Genomic DNA, 23176 nt, shown 5'->3' with positions numbered 1-23176 from the left:
GTCTCTAAACTCTCACTTGGTTAAAAGTGACATCTACACATTTTCCCTCATATCTATGAATATACAAATATCTTTTAATTTCAAAGGTTTAACAGCTGGACACAAGTTTCAGGTTTCCACATCACACTCGTGTGTGTTGCCTCCAGACTGAGGGTGATGTCACAACATTGTGCTGTTCCATGCACATCACAGTGAGACTCGTGTCCTTCAGCACAGACTTGATTCTGCACGATGAAGCTCAAGCCTCCAACTGAAGTAACAGCAAGCAAAAGACTTTTTTGGAGCAGAGGGGAACTAAACCTCATCACAACATAGACTAACAGTTAACTAATTCATAGCCCCTCTGCCGCTCCAGCAAACACACACAGACACACACACACACACACTTTAACCACTGAGCTAATGACAACAGGTGATTTCAGATGGTATTACTGGCTGAGGCCGAGTTTCTCTTCCGTGACACTTCTGTGAAAATGTTGAGAGTTTGTTCTGATGTCCAGCTTGGTCACGAGTTACTGGCTATTTGCGCTTTATCTCCTCAATGAACTGTTTCTAACCTGGGCTCACACACGTTGGTGTCTGGTGACCTCTTCTGGACACATAGAAAACTACTTCACTCTCACAGGGGACACCTCTGTATTACATGACTGTAGTGTACAGAGTGTTCATATAAGACAAATCTAACTAATATCTTATCATTAACTTCATACAATAAAGACATTTTACTTTTTACAGTTAGTTATTTTTACTTTAGAGACACTTTTAAATTCTAGTTTCCATTCAGAACCATTGATCCTCACGTGAATAAAACATCCTACATTTACATACTCCTCAGAGTTCAAACGCCTCCTTCTCTCTGCTTTGAATTATAATAATGAAAACACTTCTACCATAATAGTGGTTAGTATCCAGTGCAGTCTCTTTACCTTTATATATTAACTTAATAGCTGCACTAATTAATTTTCTTAGTTAACAATGGGTTAAATGACTGTGTGGCTGTGAAAGTGGACTATTAACAGCCAGCTCTGTAGTTCCCATCATCTCTGTGGATTGTTTTAGTGTTGGAGCTATTTACTAGATTGTTGGTTGTTTTTTCTATTATGTACTCATCTGTTTTGAGTTTGGATTACTTTCATTCATTTTTCTTTTTTTGATAATATTCTATTTTGTTCTTTTGTTGTTTCTTTACATTATTTGCTTATCTATCATAGTTAGTTTGGTTAATTAGTACATTAGATAGGTGGACTGGTTTAGGACCAGCATGCACCTGGGTGGGCCTATGGTTTTTTACCAGAGCAGGAGAGGCAGCAGGAAACATGATCCCTTTGTTTGCTGCTTGTTTGGATGAATAAGTCAAAATGAAAATACAATGGCTTTGTTTGGACAATATATTAACCTGCATAAACCACATCCCCCATGGTGCATCAGTGGCCTTTTCGATTTTCAGGTTGGACTTAAATTAGTTTGAAAGACAAATAGCCACTACACAGCTCATTGTTTTGGTTTTGCAGAATGTTATTATATTATTAGCAAGAGCAAGAGATGGATGAAGAGATGGATGAAAGCTCCAGAAAAATCAGGTAAGTGGACATTGAGTCATTTTTTCTTTTTAATGTTCTGGTTTAGTTAAACAGCAAATGAACTTGTCTTTGTTATGTATGCTGGACAAACTTCAAACTTTTAGAGTGAAAATGTACCACTATTTTATTTTTTGATTTTTTACAAACTATACATTTTTCAGTGCTGAAGACAAACCATACAAAACAGACTCAAGCCTCATCTGTACAGAGCTGCTCTGGTACTGAAACATGAGTCAGCGCTTGGTTAGAGGAGACTGAAACACTCAACATGTTGAGAACAACAACAGACCATCTTCACTGTCTTTCAACATTGTGAACCTACAGTTATTTGACCTCGGTATTGTCAGGAGCCACTGACACGTTATGTGGATCATCTGCTTGCTTTGGAACAACAAGATACTTCACGGCCCAGAGCAGCAATGATTCAGCCATTTTGAACCGACTGAAATCCTGCAGATTCTGCCCAGACACTTGGTAAGAGTAAGAGAACGGCCGGCCGTTGCTGTGAACAGTGGGAGTTTTTCTCATGACAGTTGCTGCAGTATGACTGCTGCCCTCCCCAGCACCAGATCCGGCCTGCGTGTCAAAGAGCCAAGATGGAGGTATCCCACTGATCTGAGCTTCCTCCGTCTGCTCCTCCACTAAGGTGCGAAGTGCTTCTGGTGTTGGCTCGCTTCTCTTTCTCTTTGCTTTTCTATATTTTCTCTCAATAGTCTCCTCCATGTCCAAAGTAGAAAGATTCCGTTGTGCTCTTTCAGTGCAGTGTTGGACTGCGGCAGGTGACAGGTTTGACGGTCTGGAAACGAGGTCTGGTGGACTCACAGAAGCTGAAGTTGAGGAACCGGCAGTGGCAGGGAGACCAGTGGAGTGTGGCAGCTTCTGGTACGGTGGGAAGTAGCTCTGTTCTCCTTTGCTGCGCTCTGATGTCTGCTGGGATTCCGTCGAGCTGTGGACAGGAAGTTGTGTGCTGGTTAAGACTGCAGCGTGATCAGCCTTGGATTTAGCAGTGGCGGGCAGTGTGTTTGTCTGTGTTGCTTCGGGGGATGCATCAGAGGAAGAGTAGGTGACAGATGGTGGAGGAAAAATGTCCCAAGGATTGGCTAAAAGCTCAGTGTCACTGTCAATCACTATGTCCTCATGTAGCATACAGTCCTCTAAAGGAAGAAGTGAGTTCTCTCTATCTGTGACGGCTGGCATGGCGATCTGCCCCTCTGCATCACCAACAGAAGGCTGTGCAGTCTCTGGAGTTTTGCAGACTTGTGGTAAATCTCTCTGTCTGTCCTCAGAGGCAGCAGGACTCCTGCTTGGTGTCCTGCTTCCAGCTCTAGGTGGTGTTTGCAGCTGCTGAGCATCTTCATCTGGGATGAGAAGAAACTTTATGGGGACACTGAAACATTTCACGTCCTTATATCTGACCCTGTCGACATCCCAGCTTGTGGCGGTGGATGTGTCTGGGTGGGTCAGCACGGAGGTGGAGGGCTGCGAGCTCACAGGACAGCTGCTGGCTACCATCAGCCTCTCCCGGACGTCCTCCAGCACATCCTGCACATAGTCATGCTGCCACTCCCACAGCAGTTCTGACAGATCAAACCCGCACTGGTTCCTCTGGGAGTCCTGCCACTCCTGGCCCAACATAGCCCTCCATGTCTTACAGATCTTCATCCTGACGGAGGGCATGGTCCTGCAACAAGGGGTGCTGTCTTTAACTGGGCCGGCTGCCATCGTAGCCAGCTCTCCAACTGATAAAAAGAACCTGCATTTATTCTGTTCGCGGGCCATGTGAAACTGCAGCCGGTAGTCCTGGATGCGCACGGTGGTGTTGACCAGGCTGGTGAAACACTCGCGGTCCTCCTGCTCCTGGAGATGCTCCCAGGCTGATGCGGTCAGAATGGCGGGGATCTGGAGCACCCCGTCGGAGAGTAAGAGGAGCCCTATAGGGCCCTCGGAGCTCTGAGCCTGGGACTGAGACATCTGACCCACGCCGATGACATGGGCCTTCAGCCGCCCGCTGCCGCTGTTCCCCTCCTGGCTGCCGTAGCTGAGGATCAGATTCTCGATCCATGGAGACAGCTTGTTTCCAGCAGGTCGAGGCATGTTTGCAGTTTCAAACTGTGTGTCTGCAATTATGTTCCGTGAGGCAATCCTTTACGATGCTTAGTGGTTCCTACATCACAACGCCACCGTGGGAGCTAGAAACGAAAGATACATCACATATGGACCATTATAAAATATTACTTTGTTGGCTTAACATGACACATTTTGCTCCAGTCGTTGGAGGAAATTAACAAGCGCGAAAAGTGCATGAACTGGAACATTACTCACATTGGTACTACGGATAGTTTAAAACGTTTACAGTTTTACATTTTTGCTAGCATTGCATAATAATAATTTACACAAGTACTCAGTGTTCTTACCTTTGTGCAATTATCCTGCGCAAAACATACAGAGAATAACGTTTAACTGAAGTTATGGCGGCGACAGTTGTTTCAAGTTACCGGGTGGTAACAATAGATAGTATGAAGACGAGTGTTCCTTCAAATTAAAAGTGCGAATGTTAATTTGTACTCTTGTACAGATCCGCGTGGTCATTAATATATACGGTGGAAATAAGATTTACTAATTCATATTTACATAATAATAAGTTTTATTGGGCTGATTTATATTACTTAAAAATATACTAACGCTACACCAGTTGGTCAAGAAGGCGTTACCCATACCGGAAGCACTGTTTGTTCTCGGTGGCTTTATGCAAGCAGTTTGTTTTTCGGCCCCGTTCCTCTTCTTTTTCATTCTCACTTCGTACATCCGTTTCGAAATATAAACAATGAAAGTGTGAAGACCTTTTATTCTTCTTATGTTTCCAAAGTAAACCAAACAAACTTTGTTCATATAATCCAACTAATATCTATTTTACAGTAATCTATCCATAATATTGTTACTACACAGGTTGCTCATAAAGTATTGGAACGTTGTTAACACACGCAGCTTTCCGCCTAGCTGTTGGTGCGTTCAAGTAACAGTTAAATTCTCTAGAGAACATATCAATTATGATGAACGGCGTGACACTTGTTTCAAGTTAATTAATTAATCGGTTGTATTGGTTATTATGGGAATTTTGATCACTAAATTATGTCTTGTGTGAACATATTTATTTATTGTTTACTTTTATTTGAATGTATAGCCCAAACAAACATATATATACGATTTAACGTCCGTTCTTGGGTTTCTTGGCCCTTGGATTTTTTGTTCATATTTTTTTACTCAGCTACATTGTAAATGCGGTCTCTACCTCAATGCATTTCCGAGTTAAAATAAAGGTTAAATGAATGAATGAATGAAATGAATATAGGAATGTTTTATTTACTACATTTTCTTTGGCCATGAATGTAGCACAGTACGCGTCTTCACGTTCACTTGCAACATTCTCCCCTCGAGTGCTTAATGTTGTCCTAAATGTTGCTCATTAGGTGCAGCCTGTGCCTATAAAAAAAGAAAAGCACATTTCGTAGTGTTAAGGTAAGACTCTTTAAAGAGTAAACTTGAATTGTTAAAATGGAAAAACATGACATAACAACTTTGAACCATTGTAAACATGCAGCGTAGGGCTCTCGCCTATGTTAATGTGATTGAAGCTTTTCCCAATTTGCCAGTAATTTTCCCAAGCAAGTTATACTAACATTAGCTTCGTCCCCCAATGCTGGCTTGTAAATAACTTTGGCAGCGTCATAAGAACAGTTTTTTTAATCGACATGTCGGTTGTTTTGCTACTAGCCTAGCCTGTACGCACCAGCTTCACCTGCAGCTTCGCCAAATTTAGAATTTGTCAGTTTGAGACGACCGAATTTCATGCACCATTTTGTTTTGGTAACATTTTTTAACATAGGTTGCCACTTCCCACAGTGGTGGGGTTATATTACAGGACTCGAGAGCAGATCCTGGGGGAAGTGAAGACTGTTTCCCTGTCGATACGTGACTGCCCTTTAACCTAACCTTAACCCTAACCAGTCGTGTTGTAGGATTCTTAACCAGACCCCAGTCTTATGTTAACTCTAACCAAGCTACTCCCAAGCCTTAGAATCTAATATCTTCTGTTGTCGTAGAGGACTAGCTAGCTAGACGAGTAGCATGCGAACTGACTGTTTAGCTGAAATAAGTTGTTGTCTTCTGAGTTAAAGAAAATCTGATAATTTGTCCTAAATTGTGTTTTATTCTGATCCCAAGTTCGACTAAAATGAGTTCAGCTTGATGTTCTTTCGTAACAGGAGTGAACTGTACTGTTTGGGCTGTCACAAGCCGAGACATGCCCGATACCAGATCGACTGAGCCTGGTTCCAGGGTTTCAGACCCACAGCATTCGCAGAAACTGCTCAGGGTCCTCCGCACCTTCTGGCAGGAGCAAAGTTTTCACGATGCACTGCTGGTGGTTGATGGAGAGGAGCTTCCTGTCCAGAAAAACATCCTGGCTGCTGCTAGCCCCTACATCAGGTCAGAGAACTGGCAGTGGACATGTGCCCTAGTCGGTCAGCACAGTCCGTCACAGCCCAGATATGATCATGCACTTGTTGTCTTTGGCTGGTCTTTACAGTGTTAAGGCAACATGGGCGTGTCCACTTTCAAAATGGCACTGGTACTACTGTTAATGATTTTTAAAAGGCTGCAGGTTTCCAGTGTTTCTTTTCATGTCCTGTCATATTCAGCTGTGTTGTTTCCTGTTAGGACCAAGCTGAACTACAATCCTCCAAAGGAAGATGGGTCTACATACAAAATCGAGCTGCAAGGGGTTTCCATGGCGATCATGAAACAGATCCTGGACTACATCTTCAGTGGTGAAGTGAGTGTGGAGGCTTTCAAAAGCAAAGATCGACATGGTTAGGTTTTAGGTGTGGTAAGCACACTTCTTTTGTCTCACTTCCTGCATGTGCACACACAGATCACTTTGAGTGAAGAGACCATCCAGGACATGGTACAGGCATCTGACCTGCTCCTCATGACCGACCTCAAGTCCCTGTGCTGTCAGTTCTTAGAGAGCTGCATCACTGCAGAGAACTGCATCGGCATCCGCCTCTTCTCTCTACACTACTGCCTTTACCATGTCCATTACGCTGCTACCGAGTTCCTGCAGACACATTTCCGTGATGTGGCGATCAGTGAGGAGTTCAGGGAGCTGCCCCGGGACCGGCTCTGTGAGGTGCTTGCCATGGAAAAGCTGAACGTGGGCAATGAAAAGCACGTGCTGGAGGCGGTGGTGCGATGGTTCGCACATGACCCAGAGGATCGCAGGGTGGGTAATGCTCACTTCAGGTTCAGTGAGAGGTTATGAAAAATGTAGACAGGTAACTTTTGCTGTCAAACATAATATCAAGGGAGAATCATCATCATCTTTAAAGCGAATAGCAAAAATTATATGCACATATTATATTCTGCAAATGGTGAAAAAATAACAATTTCATTTGGAAGATAAACCCTTAATTTAAGGATTCTATTATTATACAAAGCAGGGTCTTATTGTTTACAGATGAGAAGCCAGTTTGACCAATTTTCATCAAAGACATCAATTTGAGTTCTTAGTTTAAATGTAATCTTCTCAATAGTATATAGTGTATGTTAGGTTAATCCACTAATTTCTGGTTGCTTGTTTTAAGACATTTTCTGGTTAAATGTCACCGTCAACACTCTCAACAGGTAGTCATTCCACTTTGCACAGTGAAGCTCTTCTAGATCACCAAGGCTCATTATTTTCAATCAAAACTGTCCAGGAGGACACTGTGGATATTTTTCCAAAATGGAGCCACAGATCTACATCTCCAGAAAATGTGGCAGTGATTTGTCCCTGGACCTCCAGCAGACAGGCCAAGTAGGGTAGTGAGTCTTGGGGATTGTTGAAGTTAATAAAATGTAGATCGGGATACGGGTTTGTTAACCAAGTCAACTAATTGGTTGGTAAGATTTTCTGAACTATAAGGTTCATATAATTAGTTTGTTTTATCGTTTTTTTTTATGTATTATAATTTCTGTGACATTGCAACAGAAGTCAAATTTGCTTCGGCCTTTAATAAACACCAGATTATAGGAGGTATTTATGAAGAACCTTCTTTAGATCCACACAGTGGTTTATCATGTTTTAACACATTTAGTACAAATCATATTAACGTCATCACAGATAACTAGTTTGCAAAGTGCTGTTGAGTTGTAGAAATGTGAATGTTCTTTCATGCAGTGGTTTCCATTCATTCTTGCACAGGATGAAAATCCTCAAGTTAATATATAATATAGAATATTGCGATATTTCCCACCTTATGCAATATTGTTTTTAAAAGTTGACTTTTTTTTGTTTTTGTTCTGCTGCCAAGTCCGACCCTCATTTCACTGCTTTGCTTACTGTACATTGTACCTGTGACAAATAAAACTGGACTCGATTGCATCAAGATATTCAATTTTGGATATCACCCAAGCCCATAAGGCCCATAAGGATGAGGTGAAGCAGTGCAAACTTCTCAAATCCATCTGCCCATTAAACTGCTCTACTACACAATGATAACGAAACACTGACAATAATTAAGGTGGAATTGATGACCACTTTGATGAACAACACAACAGTCTGTGTATGGATTTTTCTGAGGATGAAAATGAATGGAATCTAAGGGCTGCCTGGATTTTTTATTTTTATATTTTATAAATCCTGAAGAATTGTTTAAGATAGTTCACCATTGAATTGTTTTTTTGTAAGTTGTGCATCTCACACAGAAACGTTGTTATGTTAACGTTCTGAAATAACACTCATTCTCTTATGTTATTGCAAAATAATCATTTTAATAATGATTTTTCTTCACACATTGTATTGTTAAAGCTACATTAATCAATATTTTTATATTAACAAAGGATTGACTGTGAGTGATATGAAAGGTGTCTCTTACAATGTTGCTAACCCTAACATTAACCCTAACCCTTACTGTTTGCAGGTTTAATGTTTTGTTTCACTGTCACTGCTTTTGTCGGCCATGTTTCTATCAGGCAGCTGTTTTCAGAGGAAAAGTCACTCTCCTCCACCTGCCCAGCAAACCAGACAAAGTCAGCACCAAGATGGTGAACATAGTGGAGCATTTAGCTGCTGCAGAACCGCAGAGTGAATATTATATATACAGTATAGTTTCTAAACGGAGAAACACAACTCCAAATGAATGTTAACGTGTCTGTGTCTGCTGGATATGTAAATGGGAAACTTGTTCACTAAACTTTATAAGGTGATTATATGTCAGTGTTGTGTTTATGGCTTGTTACTGTGCTCCCAAAAAGTGAATGAACATATCCATGTTTTTAGGTTCACATGAAGGAAGTGATGTCTGCTGTATGGCTGCAGGGCCTGGACACGAGCTACCTGAGAGAGCAGGTAGAGAACCTGTGACGTGCTCTTCAGATTTACATGTAGTCTTGATAGTGTTATCAATAGTGTAAGAGTGATGAAGTGAAGTCCATTCAAAGTGCTTCATAACGTTTGACATTGTAGATGATGTTTTTGTGGCAAAAACTCTCCTTGTCTAACTCAGTAGCTATGGATTGTGTTGCATGGTATCCCATCAGGCCATGGGGGAGCCACTGATGAGGGAGGTGATCAGAGAGTACTGCCAGCCCATGCTGGGGGACAGTCAGTTGCAGGGTGAGGCTCTGCTTGCCGCCTTCAAACCCCGAGGTTACTCTGAGTGTATTGTTATTGCCGGAGGAGAGGATCGCAAGTGAGTCTTTATTGTTATCACTTATATTTCTGTTTATTCTGTTATTTATTTGTCACCAACATTACTATGACTCCATCACTACCTTCTAAAAAACTCTGGTGGTGACTGCAAAATTTTTGAGGAAAACAATAAGCAGTTCAAATTAAAAAAAAATTTTTGGCATGAAAATATGTAAATGAAACACATTGAGTATCAGCAGGTTCAATGCAGAACTATCAGAACATGCCTTCAAAGAAAACAACTTGAACTGTAGTTACTGTAGTTAGTTGTGAATGTGTGAATAGCTCCAAGACAGTGTTGAAAATTTTAGAGTGAAATGTGGTCACGACCAGGAGAAGAGGTTAAGTTTGTGCTGAGTTAAGACAGTCGACTCACATCCTGTCGTCTGATGATTTTTATCCCATACAGAAGCAGGAAGCCAACCGCTGTGACGCGCTGCATGTGTCCGCTCTATGACACCAACAGACAGGCCTGGATCGACCTGCAGCCAATGAGTCTTGCTCGCCTTGGCCACGGGGTGGTCGCTGCCGGTGGGTGCGGTGCAGGAAGTTCATGTGACTCATGTCATGAATTAGATAGAACTTAAGTAGAATTTCGCAGGAAAACAGCAGGTCCAGCTTATATGTAAGTCAGTAATTATACTGTGTTTCCTGTCTGTTAGAGGGTTTTCTGTTTGTGATGGGCGGAGCAGATGAACTCAACACAGTCCTGGACAGTGGAGAGAAATATGACCCAGACTCCAACACCTGGAGCTCCATACCCCCAATGCTTCAGGTACACTCACCTCTTTCTGTAGCCACATGTCTCCTGAGGTTTCAGCAGCAAGAATTATTCCTCTATTAGAAGCATATAAACAGCTGGTATTGATCTGTGTATTAAATATCTTTCTGTCAATTTCTACCTTTTTCTCACATTTTACTATAAAGTTAAACCCCTCAGTTCAAAGAGACACTGAAAAGGTTTTTACTAATGATCATTTCTGCTCTTTATGACTTGTAAGGAGAATGGAATTACCAGTTCACAAGAAATGCACTGCTGCAGCCATGTTACGGTTTACACATGCTCCCTGACTCTTTTTAGTGTTTTACTTTATGACCACTAGATGTCAGCAGCGCTGCAATGCAAGTTTAGTTTCAACAGAACAGTACAGGAAGATTTGAAACCAACTCCCAGAGAGAAAAGTGGTGTAATTCACATTATATGTTGACTTTATATTGTTGGATAATGTAAACAATAGAAATGTAGGAAAATCAGATTTCCATATATTATTCATCAATCAGCTATTTCAGCTTATCCTGTCAGAGGGTTGTGTGGGGGCTGATCCTGGGGAAGAGGCAGAGTACTCCGTGGGCAGTTCACAGTCAGTCACAGGGCTCACACAGAGACACACAACCATTCATGACATTCTTACCTGTGGGTATGTTAGAGTCGTGCATTGACCCAACCTGCCAGCCAGCAGGTTTGAACCCAGAGTCTTCTTTTGGAGTTAATTATATAAATTTTTTATATAAGATAATAATGAGATAAAAGTTGTTGCATGGCCGCTACAATAGATATACATATTTGTGTTTACATGTCCACATTTACTGCACATATACATATATATGCTCTCAAACATATGCATGCATATACATTTTTAAATAGGTTAACTAAAGATACAAGATGTTAGTGTGGTGATGGTGAGAAAACATAATTGATAATAGAAGATAATTGAGTGTATGTAAAGCATTGTTCCTCTGACTTCCACAAACCGGCAGTTCACCCTCTTAATCTTCACCTCATTTTCCCTAGTGTGAAATATATGAGATCTCATGGAGCTGCTGACAAGACTCAAGACTCAGGAGTCTACAAACACAAATAAAGTCCGTCATGATGTGGCAATGCAGCTTTAAGTGTGACAGCAAACAGAGCAGAAAGTGTAGATGGTTTAATAGAAACTGTTTCAAATACATCCAACCAAAGAATGTGAAAAGAGTAAAACAAACATGAAGCAGCATATGGACAACACCTGTCACAAACGGCTCAGTGTCGTTTAAATTTTCGTTTAGTAAATCGTTTAAAACAACCTGACCTAACTCGGTATCAGACTTCCAGCAGAGAAAAAAGCAATACAAGTCTAAATGGTTTTACACTGTAAATATGTTGAGAGGAAAATATTCGATCGATTAAAGAGGTGTGGAATGATTGAGCATGAAGGCTAAACATTTCGTCATAATTGTTTCCAAATCACATGTGTTGAATAGGGAGAGACTCGTGAGAGAGGCTCATGGGAGCGAGAGCAGACAGGAGGTCGTGTCTGAAGGAAGGTGATTCCATCATAATCCATGCTGGAGGAGAGTGAGAGTCCTCCAGATAAAGTCTAAACTGGATCACTCTTAAATTTGAGGCTGAGAAATAAAATCTTAATTCTGGCAAGGCTAACCCACCTAGAGATTTTAGTCTGGAGAGACTAAAAGTCTTGGAGTCTTCTTAGTCCAGATTAATGCAGATACCAATTTGTCAGAGTTACAGAAAAAAGGATTGCAGAAAAAAAATTGGTAAACACTGAAACTGAATCCTGGCTGCTGCAGATAAAATTAATAAAGACCTGCAGTTAAAATCATTGTGTGTCTTAGCAACTAATGGAAAGAGTTTAATGATTTGAAAAGGCGATAAAGGATTTACCAGCCTGATCTGGTCTGTGTACATCAGTCCAAAGATTTGGATCCTCATCACGTTGTGTTTGTAATCTACATTTGAACGGTTGGTCAGGACATGTGTAACAAAGTGATTGTGATTAAAAGGTCAGTGATGTATCTTGGTGTCAAACTTGTGCTGTGTTATTGTCTGGTATATTTGAACCCAGAGGTCTTGCGTGTAGTCGGACGTGTGGGAGGTTGCTGAGGTTTGATCATCGTGTCTCTGTTGTACACAGGCTCGTCAGAACTTTGGCGTGGTGGAGCTGGACGGTCTGATCTTTGTTCTCGGAGGAGAGAACGATGTGACGGAGCTGATTACTATGGAAGTGTTTGACCCTCACTTCAACACCTGGAAGATGCAGACCAGTATGACCATGATCCGCAAGGTACAGCATACACTCTTATCAATGTTCACAGGAGAGTAGAACATGTGACAGAGTAGGTGACTGGGACTCAATGTCACAACACAGGCAGACTTTAGGTCTCTACTTTATCCCTACATATTCAGTAGTTAAACGCACAGTCTTTAACTTCTGCCTCGAGGGGTCTCTCAATCAAAACAGTAACAAAAGACGACATTGGGTGATGTCATGAAATAGTGTAGGATCATTGGGAGTTGTATTACCATAAGCGCCTCCCGGTTTGGATTCCTTCAGTGTCAGTGGTTCAGGAAATCAAACAGACCTGGTGATTCTAACCATTAAAAACACTGAATGAAGCAGTTTGACATTTAAAGTCAGAGTTTGAGCGACGCTGTACGGAGGACAGAGACTCAGGGAAGAGCTGGAGCTGAGATTGATGCTGACCTTTGTTCTGATTGTTTCTCTGATAACTTATGAAGCAGACGTTCAGCAGGTTTTTACCAGCAGCTGAATTATCCACAGAGGTGTCCTCCTCTCCATAACAAACACACCAGGGGATTCAAACCAGAAGAAACACTGAATAAAGCAGTTTCACTTAAAAAAAAAAATCAGACATCATTCACTGTCGCTCTTCAGTGACACAGGACAGGACGTCTCCAGCAGCTGGGAGCTGAGCTGTCTAACATTTCCTCAGCTTGTTTCTCTGATAACTTGAGATGCAGACCACGTCCAACGACTAAAATCCTTCATTTGGTTCAAATATATAGATGAAAATATATCTTAAAAATGTGGCTTAAAACTAGATAAAAGTCAATGTTGATGTGCATAGGGAAATCATTGACAGGCGACCAATGAAACGTTACCATGATTAAAATCACAGATTTCTTTGGTTTGAGAATTCATATTTTGGGATAATGTAAGAAAAAGTCTCGTTGTAGTTGTTTTTAGACATTTTAATGAGGAAAAGTTACATATTATAATTTTAAGAACACTTTTAAGTAGAAAATCAAAGTAAAATTTGCTGTATTTCACATCTGTAACAATAATTATTATAAATAGATCTGAAAATGTTTGATGGCTGTGTCAGAAATAACATGCTTCAGTCTCCAGACTGGTCGGGTGAAGGTGTAGCTAACCTCAACCTCATCACCATGTTCACCTGCTACTAGACAAATTCTGAGATCTGCTTGGTTCTCAAGGAGCTTTTTTTTTTTAATACTGAATATCCACTGTTACATTCATGGCTTACTGCTAACCTGACATCCAGCACACCTGCCTTATTCAGCTCACTCCTGTTGAGATATTAATTTAATTAATTACCAAGTATTTTCCTATAAAGCTGTTGTAAAACATAGGTACTGTAGAGTGTACAGTACAGTACACTCTACAGTACCTATGTTTAGCGCTGCCTGCAGAGGGGCTACATTGGTTCAGTCAGTCCAACACTTTGGTCACTTGTCCAGAGTGAGATGACTTGACAACTATTAGCTTGATTTCCATAACATTTTCTTTGGATATTCACAATCCTTGGACGTTGAACTGTTCGACCCCTATCAGGCCAAAATTGTCATGCTCACAATACATAACAATTGACTTGAAAGGATAGACCATCATGTAATTCATGATCAAATTCAAGCTCTCCAGGGGATTAAGCCTCTCTATTATGGGCACTTTACATTAAATCTAGCTCCACACTTAAAGCTCCATATTTCCCTCTTCTGTGTTTTATTTGAAGTGTTGATCCTTAAGAAGATACAGTGGCAAGAAAAAGTATGTGAACCTTTTGGAATTTCATGGTTTTCTGAGTAAATTTGTCATAAAATGTGATCTGATATTCATCTAAGTCAAGGGTATTGACAAATATAATGTGTCTTAAATAATACCACAAAAAAATTGATCTTTCATGCCTTTTATTGAGAATAACCAAAAAATCCTCATTGTGCTTGTGGAAGAAGTGAACCCTTGAATTAATGACCTCAAAAAAGCTAATTGGTGCCAGGTTTTAGCATAGCTGGAGTCTCGTTAAGACAATAAGTTTGGGGATGTGGACTAAAGCTACTTTGACTGATAAAAACCCCTCAAACTTTTGGAGTTTGTTTTGCAAAAGAAGAACACGTTTATGTGAGCCATACCTCACCAAAAAGAGCTTTCAGAGGATCTACGATCAAGAATTGTTGATTTACATAAAGCTGGCAAGGGTTACAAAGTGATTTCAAAGACTTTAGAAATTCACCAGTCTACAGTTTGGCAAACAATCTACAAATGGAGACACTTTGGGACTGTTGCTACTCTACCAAGAAGTGCACGCCCAGTCAAAATGACACCAAGAGCACAACGAAGACTCATCAATGAGGTAAAGAAGCAACCCTGAATGACAGCCAAAGATTTGAAGGCATCATTGGAACTGGCTAACATCTCTGTTCATGAGTCTACAATACGTAAAACATTGAACAAGCAGGGTATCTACGGCAGGACACCACGAAGGAAGCCACTGCTTACTAAAAAGAACATTGCTGCACACCTGAAGTTTGCAAAAGAGCACATTGACACTCCACAGCAGTATTGGCAAAATGTTTTGTGGACTGATGAAACTAAGATTGAACTATTTGGAAAAAAACACCCAGCACTACATCTGGGATAGAAAGGGCACGGCATATCGTCATGAAAACATCATCCCAACCGTAAAGTATGGTGGAGGAAACCTCATGATTTGGGCCTGCTCTGCTGCATCAGGGCCTGGCCAGCTTGCAATCATTGAGGGGAAGATGAATTCCCAAGTTTATCAGAGAATTCTTCAGGATAATCTGAGAATGTCTGTACATCAGCTGAAACTCTCTAGAAAATGGGTGATGCAACAGGACAACGACCCAAAACACCGGAGCAAGTCCACAACAGAATGGTTCCAGAAAAACAAAATCCATCTTTTGGACTGGCCAAGTCAGAGCCCAGATCTCAACCCAATAGAAATGCTATGGATTGACTTGAAGAGAGCCATACACATGAGACGTCCAAAGAATATGGCAGAGCTTAAGCAGTTCTGCCAGGAAGAATGGGCAAAAATTCCCCCTCAACGATGTGCAGTTCTGATCCAGAGCTACAGGAAGCGCCTGGTTGAGGTTATTGCTGCTAAGGGGGGTCAACCAGTTATTAATTCTAAAGGTTCACTTACTTTTTCCACTGCCATTTTGAATGTTGAATGAGTGTGTTCAATAAAGACATGAAAGATCAGATTTTTTTCTTGTGTTATTATTTTAGACACATTATATTTGTCAATACCCTTGACTTAGATGAAGATCAGATCAGATTTTATGACAAATTTATTCAGAAAACCATGACATTCCAAAAGGTTCACATACTTTTTCTTGCCACTGCATGTTTGTAGTTTTAAGAACCAAAAACCATCTCAATGTAGTTTTACATCTCCTCTCTCAGGGGCGTGGGTGAGAGCGGTGACTTCTTTGTTGTGACATCACAAAGTTCCAGAAGTCCTGACGGCTGGTTTTAAGGCTGAGTTTCTGAATACAGGCTGTGTGCATTTCTCTGTGAACTGAGGCTTTGATACTTTCACAGTGTTAATATAGAACGTAGACCTGCTTTATAATCAAATAACACAAGGACATCTACCTTTAGACTATATGAGACATTTAAGCTAGAAATGTCATCTTTGCTCAGTGGAGGTTTGATACTTTTATCTGTAGATTGACATGGATTGACGTGGAGCAGCTGCATCTTTACTAAGGGGAAACTGTTTTATATGAATATGTGAGAATAAAAAGATTCAAACTGTTCAAAACTGGTGTTCAGTTTTGACCGGTGTTAGAGTTGAAGACAATGACCCTGCAGTGACCCCAGCGTAGGTTCAGCTGTGGACCTTTGTTGCATGTCATCCTTCCTCTTTCCCCATTTCCCCTATTACTGTCAAAATAAAGGTAAAAAGTGCTTGAAAAAATATTTCACCAACATAAAATAGACTTCCTGTTCTTTGGTCTCGGACACCAGACAGTTTGGTAAGATAGTGTTAACACACCTACCTAACACTGAAAGTGACGTGACCATGCAGAATGGGCCCAGGGCCATGACAACCCTTGTTCAGACTTGTCCAGAAGTTAGACAGAACTTAGACCAAATGATTCTTTTGATTTTATTTATTTTTATTTTTTTTAGTGAACCTCTTTCCACTTGCTGTGGTTTACAGCTGTGTCCGTCTTCTCCTGCAGGTTGGCTGCTATGCCTCCATGAATAAGAAAATCTATGCCATAGGGGGGGGATCCTACGGGAAGCTGTTTGACTCTGTTGAAAGCTTTGACCCCAAAACCCAGCAGTGGACCGGCCTCTGTCCTCTGAAAGAGAGAAGGTAAATACAACTCTGATTGTGTGAGCAGGACAAATGAAATCCGCAAACGTACAAGTCGCTGTTTCTTTTTCTCATGATGACATGGTTCTCATGTTCTCATGTTATCTTTACCTTTTCATCCTTTTTCAGTGAAACATGTACTTGTTTGTACATGACTCACTTGTCATTGTCGCCCTCACAGAGCTGTCAGTTTTAGTTTCAGTTTCAACTGAGACTGTTGAGTCACAATATGTACATCTACCAGTCATAGAGGAACTTGTGACCTTAAAATGTGAAGAAACAGACATATCTCTTGACTGGTAGTGCCTCTTATGTTTAAGGGATCCGAGAGATACCATGGGAAAAAGGTTGAAATCAAGCTAATGTATTCACTGAATCTTTAAGGAGGTGTGTAACAAGCCTGGGAGAGCTTTTTGTTAGCACCATTTTCAACCCAAAAAACATCACTTCAAGGGGCTTTAGTCTTTTTCTTGGTTTTTGAAAGAATATATGTACAGTATCTGACCGTGTTTCTCTGTGTCATGCTGCTTTGTTTGTCCTGGATTAGTCAGTGCACCTTGAAACGTTTGATCATGAGCAGACCAATCCCTTATCATGTCAATACTGACCTCTCTTCATTGTCAGTTTATCGCCCTTTGGGTCACGATTCTGTGACAGATTGATCTAGCCTACGAATTGAACAGCCCCTGTTTGAATGTTAATCTAACAGACTCAGATTTTTAATGTCATGAGATGGAGGTAGGTGATATGACAGTATGTAGAGTGTGGCAATGTACATTTTTAAACAGTCAGAGCTTTTGATTTATCGTTCATAGTGTGTTGTCTCTTTTTATCTGGATTTGTCAGGAATAAAGTTTGTCAGATTAGCCAATCACAGTCACTCTATTCTGGCTATTTTATCTATTAACAGTTAATTGTCCAGAAAATGTATTCACTTGATTTATTCTCGTTTTGTATGTTTAATTCCATTATATGTTGATATGGCTATACAAAATAATGTATCAAGACACAAGATTTTATCCATATTACTCACTCTTATCTCTTAAATTTCCTGTTATGTTCCGGTCAGGTTTGGATCGGTGGCGTGCGGCGTCGGCCAGGAGCTCTACGTGTTTGGTGGAGTTAGAAGCCAAGAGCCAGACAACCCCGAGCAAAGGCAAATGACGACCTGCAAATCTGAGTTCTACCATGACGAGATGAGGAGGTCGGTGTAGAATTATTTTTCAAAGCGGTTTTTGAATTGCAACCTTTATATACTTTTATATTATATTAATATATTATTACTATTAGTCTGTGTTTTAATGTCCACACGTGGTTTAAATGTTGAGTCTCAGAGCTCAGTCTTGACCTTGGAGACGGAACTTGCGTAAACAGACTCACCACAGGGACCATTTAGGAGCTTCTGACCATATTGCATGATTGTCCATGAGTAGATGGATTTTCTTCAAGTCAAACATTTTCTCAACAATGGTGTCTGTCATTTTGCGTAGCTCTTATCAGGATGAGAAAAGTTTGGTTTTAATTGGTTATTATAAAAAGGCTGTGATCAGTCAGAGTGAGATGGGTGTATGGGTGGGACCTCGATAACCTGGCTCCACCCCCGATCAGTACTGTGCACACTCTGGCTCCAAAAGAGGTCGTCAGTGCAAGACATTCCTGTCCTACATATTTTATAATATGAAAATCAAGAATATTGAGATTTTTTTTTCCTGTCATTAAAACCTTTGCCTGTTTTGGCCTGACGTGTGCAGGTGGATGTTACTCGATGACCAAAACCTGTGTATCCAGACCAGCTCATCCTTCGTATACGGCGCTGTGCCCATCGGAGCCAGCGTCTATGTGGTGGGAGACCTGGACACAGGTGAGTAAAACAACAACAGAGCTCTGATGGCGTCACAGGAACATCAGTATTTGAATACGTGAGGTTGGTGTTTCCTGTGCACACAGGTACGAGCTTCGACTACATCCGGGAGTTTCGCCGCAGCACTGGGACCTGGCATCGCACCAAGCCCATGTTATCCAGCGACCTCTCCAAAACAGCCTGCGCCGCCTTGCGCTTCGCCAACTGTCGGCTGTTCCGCCTTCAGCTGAGCCAGGGCATGTTCCGAATCCGAGTCTGACCGTCTGCTGCACACTCCTCCACTTTTTGCACACTGGTACTTTATGAACACTAAAGTATTATAATCACTAGATGTTGAGGATGGTGAAATGTCTGTTCAGGGGTTTATACTCAAGACCCCTTTTCTGTGTGACTTGACAAAAGAAAAGTTCATCTAAACACATTTTTTAATTTTATGGGTTTTATTGCAATTTTATTAATCTAAATATTTTTTTCTTTTTAATGTGGGATTGGATCATTTTTAAAAAAGATATATTTTATGGACATTCCTCCTTTGTAATGTTTACTGGTGAAGTGTTGCTTGGTGAGGGATTTAAACTGTAAACAACACTTACTTACTTACACTTACTGCCACATTAAAACTTGAGGAATTATGATGCTTATTTTAGAGGAAACACTGTAACAGTGCTGCTGTGGTGCAATCTGCATTTTAGGATTTATTATGTAGTTTGGTGTATTGTTCTGGCCAAATTTAAATGACATAAACATTTGTCCAGATATTTGCTGGAGCTACAGTCAGGAGAGACTCCTTCAGTGATATGTAGAGAGATAGCAAGGGGACATTTGCAGCAGGTACATACTAGAGTGCAACGCAACCACAAGACAAGGCCCCTACACACTGGCTCTAGTAGAATCTGGGTCACAAACAGTGTTAGACTGCACAATCAGTGAGTGGTGAATCTTAGTGCTACAATGTAAATAGAAAAAAAAATTTGCAAAGAGTGAAACGTCGTCAACTCCCGTCATCGATCGGTTTTCTAGTTATGAAATGCAGCAAAACAAAAACACCAAGCTGTGGACGTAGTGTGAGCACATTGGTGTCCATTGCGTCTGCCAGTGTGTTCTGCACTACTGTGTGTCATATTCTGATTGGTTGATTTGTAGACTCTGGCCTATACTAGAAGTTACATTGGGAGAATTTGCTCCTAACTTTCCAACTCTGTCAGAATGTGTTTCAGCAGATAAAACCACCAGAAACAACATTTATTTACGTTCTAATGACAAATCCCACTGGCAGCAGTAGAAGCTATGTCTGTCAGTTTTTATAGAGCCATAAAGTCTATAGAGAGAGGAGGAGGTCAGGGAGGATGATTGGGTCGACAAAATATCTGACTTTAACATGGGGGACTACCAACATTCAATGTTAGATCGTTCCAACATCAACCAAGGACTTAATATTTTAACCATGACAATGGAAGTCCCCTATCTTTCATAACATAATAATTTTAATCTAAACAGTGAGCTCACTCTCAACCAAACCTTGAAGTGATAGTTCAGGTTATTTGACGTGAGGTTGTGTGAGGTAGTTATCTATAGTCAGTATATTCAGACCAGCACACTGCCAGTTTAGAGGAGCAGCGGTACAGAAGCTGAGTGATGAGCTTCTGTGGATGGGCTCAGCAGAAAAATGTGTTTTAGCCACTTAAAAAAAAAAAAAAAAAACCCCACCGAAAAAAAGCTTGTATCACTTTAAGTGAACACTTTATTTGGAATATTTTCACAACTTTATCTGCTGTCAAACAGCGCTTCAGCCCTTTACTTTATTTTTCAACCGTTCAAACTACCGTATTACTACGCACATGCGCAACTGTGCTTAGCTCTGTCTGATTCAAACAGCTGACCTGTAATACAGTGTGTGCTGCAGACAAAGTGGTGAAAATATTCAAAATTAACTATAAAACTGATATTAGTTTTTTTTGTGTTTGCATTTTTTTAATTGGCTAAAACATTTTTCTGCTAAGCCAGTCCAGAGTAGCTCATCGCTCAGCTTCTCCTGCTGCTCCTCTAAACTGAGAGCTGGTCCAACTCTACTGCAGGTAATACACTGACTGTGGATAAGTACCTCACACAACCCCACGTCAGATAACCCGAACTATCACTTTAACTATCAGGTTAGAAACGTTTTTGGAAGGTACATAAATGATGTTTTTCTGCTGATAGGAACATCAGATCAGAAAACACCTAGGTGTTTTTGTTGAGGGAAATTAAAAATGAGATATTGTTTAAATTGGAGGACTTGTTGACTGTGTCTGGTCACCAGAGCTCAAAATCTGCCTTCAATGGACAAAGTTTCACCATATTTTCTCACAATTGTCACTTCAGTCACAGACAGCACAAAATCACACAGTGTGTGAGGACCATGACTGAAACTGGAAGCTCTTTGTTCTTTTGATCTGCAGATTAAACACCTAAGCTATGCAGTGAATTTGTCACAGACAGTATAGAAACTCAAGTTGAGGAAAAATAGGTTCTGTGCGTCGAAAAGTAAACCACAAAATAATCCCAGAATGCGAGAGAGACAGTTGATGAGACATAGTAAACCATTCATTGAGTAACTTGTATCTGCAGCTCCTGGTTCACTGGAAACACTCCTGGTCACATGACTTCCACATTTTCACTCACTAACCAAATGTTTGCACGTTGGAGCACCAGCGCCTTACTTGACTGTCAGCGTCCAAGCTGTCTGCGCTCAGCCTATTCAGAAATAGACGTCACTGCAAGTGACATTCTTTGAGTGGTTGGATGTGTCGCTGCCTCCGTGACCTCTGACCTGGCTTTCCAGTCAGTACAGTTTTGGCATCCCTTGACCCCATTTGTTCTGTGTGAGTTACAGCTGCTGCTGTCTGTCCTCAGCTCAGGGGTAGCACAGACAGAGTAGACACACACTGAGTGTTGATACAAACACACCTCTCATAATACCAGGGACGCCATAGACACACGTCAGAGACACTCGGTGTTGAAACTGACCAGTAAAGACCAAACAAAGTTTCTAAACTGTACAAGTCCATGTTCTTGATAAAATGGATAGGTAATGTGTGAATCATGTGACACAAAAACATGAGATAATCATATAGATTTTAATCAAATACTGTATCTTCATGTACATCATGACTATAATAATCATGTAAGAAAACGCTTTTAAATATTTAAACACACAACTCTGGATCCAAATTCAAACAAACACCTCCAAAATTCAAAACACAGGACATCATCTTGTTGCCCCAGCCGAAACAAGGTTTGACAGTCACACTCAATATTAACTGTTACATTGTGAGTTTGGAGAGGAGAAGGAAAGTTGTTACGAACTAGTCATGTTAGGACCTACAATAGACTGTTCACTCGAAATGGAGAAAGTACCGTACGCTGATGCTCGTGAACAAGCTAACATTACTTGATCTGTAAATCAAAGATCATTTATTGATTCCCTCTGTTATATTTTGATGTTTACTAAAGTGAAGTGACTCTAATCACGTATGAAAACTTGTATCTTGTTAAAAAATTCAGATGAAGTCAAGTCCTGAACAGTTAAAGTTAACCTGTGGAGTTTTTTCCACCAGAACAGCCACGGAGGAATGTTTGTACAAATGGATCCCTGGTTTGTTTGTCCCACCGCCGGTTTTGTTAACATACAAAAAAGTGTAGCAATGCTGCCGTAAAGGCAGGAAAGAAGAATCACATGTAATTGCTCATTAAACTGTATAGCTCAGACCCAAGCTGAGTTAGTTGCATCAAAAATGTATACAAATGTAGTTTGTGTGTAGCAAATGTGCTCTCTGTATTAATGTAGAAAAAATTTTTCCTCTGATTCTTCTTTCATCAGTCTCCACCATTTTTCCGACTGTCCCTGTCGAAGCTAGACAGCAGCCGGTGCAGCAGGCTGCAGGTCTTATAATACAGGACTAACATTAGGCAACAGCTGAATTTAAGTTCTTCATTTTTCTGCTCTAAATGTTTGTTAACAAGCAAGGTTAAAGGTCACCACTGGTCAGTGTCAAACCACAGTTACAGTATACACACAAGAACAGTTCTCATACAGTATATTCACACGAGGATCTCCTGGAGCTCTCCATCATTCTCTGAACACTAGAAAGCAGCAGGACCAATATACAGAGGCCTGACTGTGAATATTGTGCTTTCATATTTCTGCAGACACTCTACATTCCATAGTGTCTAATCATTTACAGTAAATACTACAGTAAGTTTCCAAGCTGCTCTGTATCCTAAACATCGCTTGTTCTCACATGATAACACCTTATGACTGTGTTCTGATACACTGGACGACATGATAAGGGAAAATAACAGCAGTCTGAACTGAAGCAGGCGAGTTTTAACCAAAGTCGTGTTGTGAAAGACGGGGCGTGAAACTGTTGTTTCAGTTTGTACTTTTGTAACTGATGCATGAGGAAGTTTTGTAAGATGTTGCCCGTGAGTGTCATTCATTTACGTCAAAGGAATTAAAACACCAAAATTGTCGACTGTATGTCCCCTTTGTTTCTATTTTTTCTTTGGATGCTACCAAACACAAAGTGCTGATGCTTCATTTCATTATTCAGAGAGCTGGTGAATGATTCA

General features: G+C 40.7%; 2 protein-coding genes across 2 annotated transcripts; one reads left to right on the top strand and one right to left on the bottom strand.

Annotated features, from left to right (window-relative positions):
• Window positions 1-1596: 1596 nt before the first annotated feature.
• Window positions 1597-4841, bottom strand: acd (ACD shelterin complex subunit and telomerase recruitment factor). The gene is made up of 2 exons (XM_056387193.1): window positions 3995-4841; window positions 1597-3769 (listed from the first exon to the last, which is right to left on the bottom strand). Exon 2 carries the CDS (start codon window positions 3672-3674, stop codon window positions 1905-1907), a length of 1770 nt encoding a protein of 589 aa, XP_056243168.1. The 5' UTR covers window positions 3675-3769; window positions 3995-4841; the 3' UTR covers window positions 1597-1904.
• A 127-nt stretch (window positions 4842-4968) lies between these two features.
• Window positions 4969-23084, top strand: gan (gigaxonin). The gene is made up of 13 exons (XM_056387192.1): window positions 4969-5096; window positions 5843-6065; window positions 6297-6411; window positions 6511-6861; window positions 8899-8967; window positions 9159-9310; window positions 9719-9840; window positions 9972-10084; window positions 12225-12374; window positions 16568-16704; window positions 17774-17908; window positions 18456-18565; window positions 18652-23084. The coding sequence occupies exons 2-13, from the start codon at window positions 5881-5883 to the stop codon at window positions 18822-18824; spliced, it is 1812 nt and encodes a 603-aa protein (XP_056243167.1). The 5' UTR covers window positions 4969-5096; window positions 5843-5880; the 3' UTR covers window positions 18825-23084.
• The last annotated feature ends 92 nt before the right edge of the window (window positions 23085-23176 follow it).

Source organism: Seriola aureovittata, chromosome 10 (assembly GCF_021018895.1).
Source record: "Seriola aureovittata isolate HTS-2021-v1 ecotype China chromosome 10, ASM2101889v1, whole genome shotgun sequence".
Lineage (NCBI taxonomy): Eukaryota > Metazoa > Chordata > Actinopteri > Carangiformes > Carangidae > Seriola > Seriola aureovittata.
The sequence above is the reverse complement of the archived record's forward strand: the minus strand, read 5'-3'. Positions and strand labels throughout refer to the sequence as shown.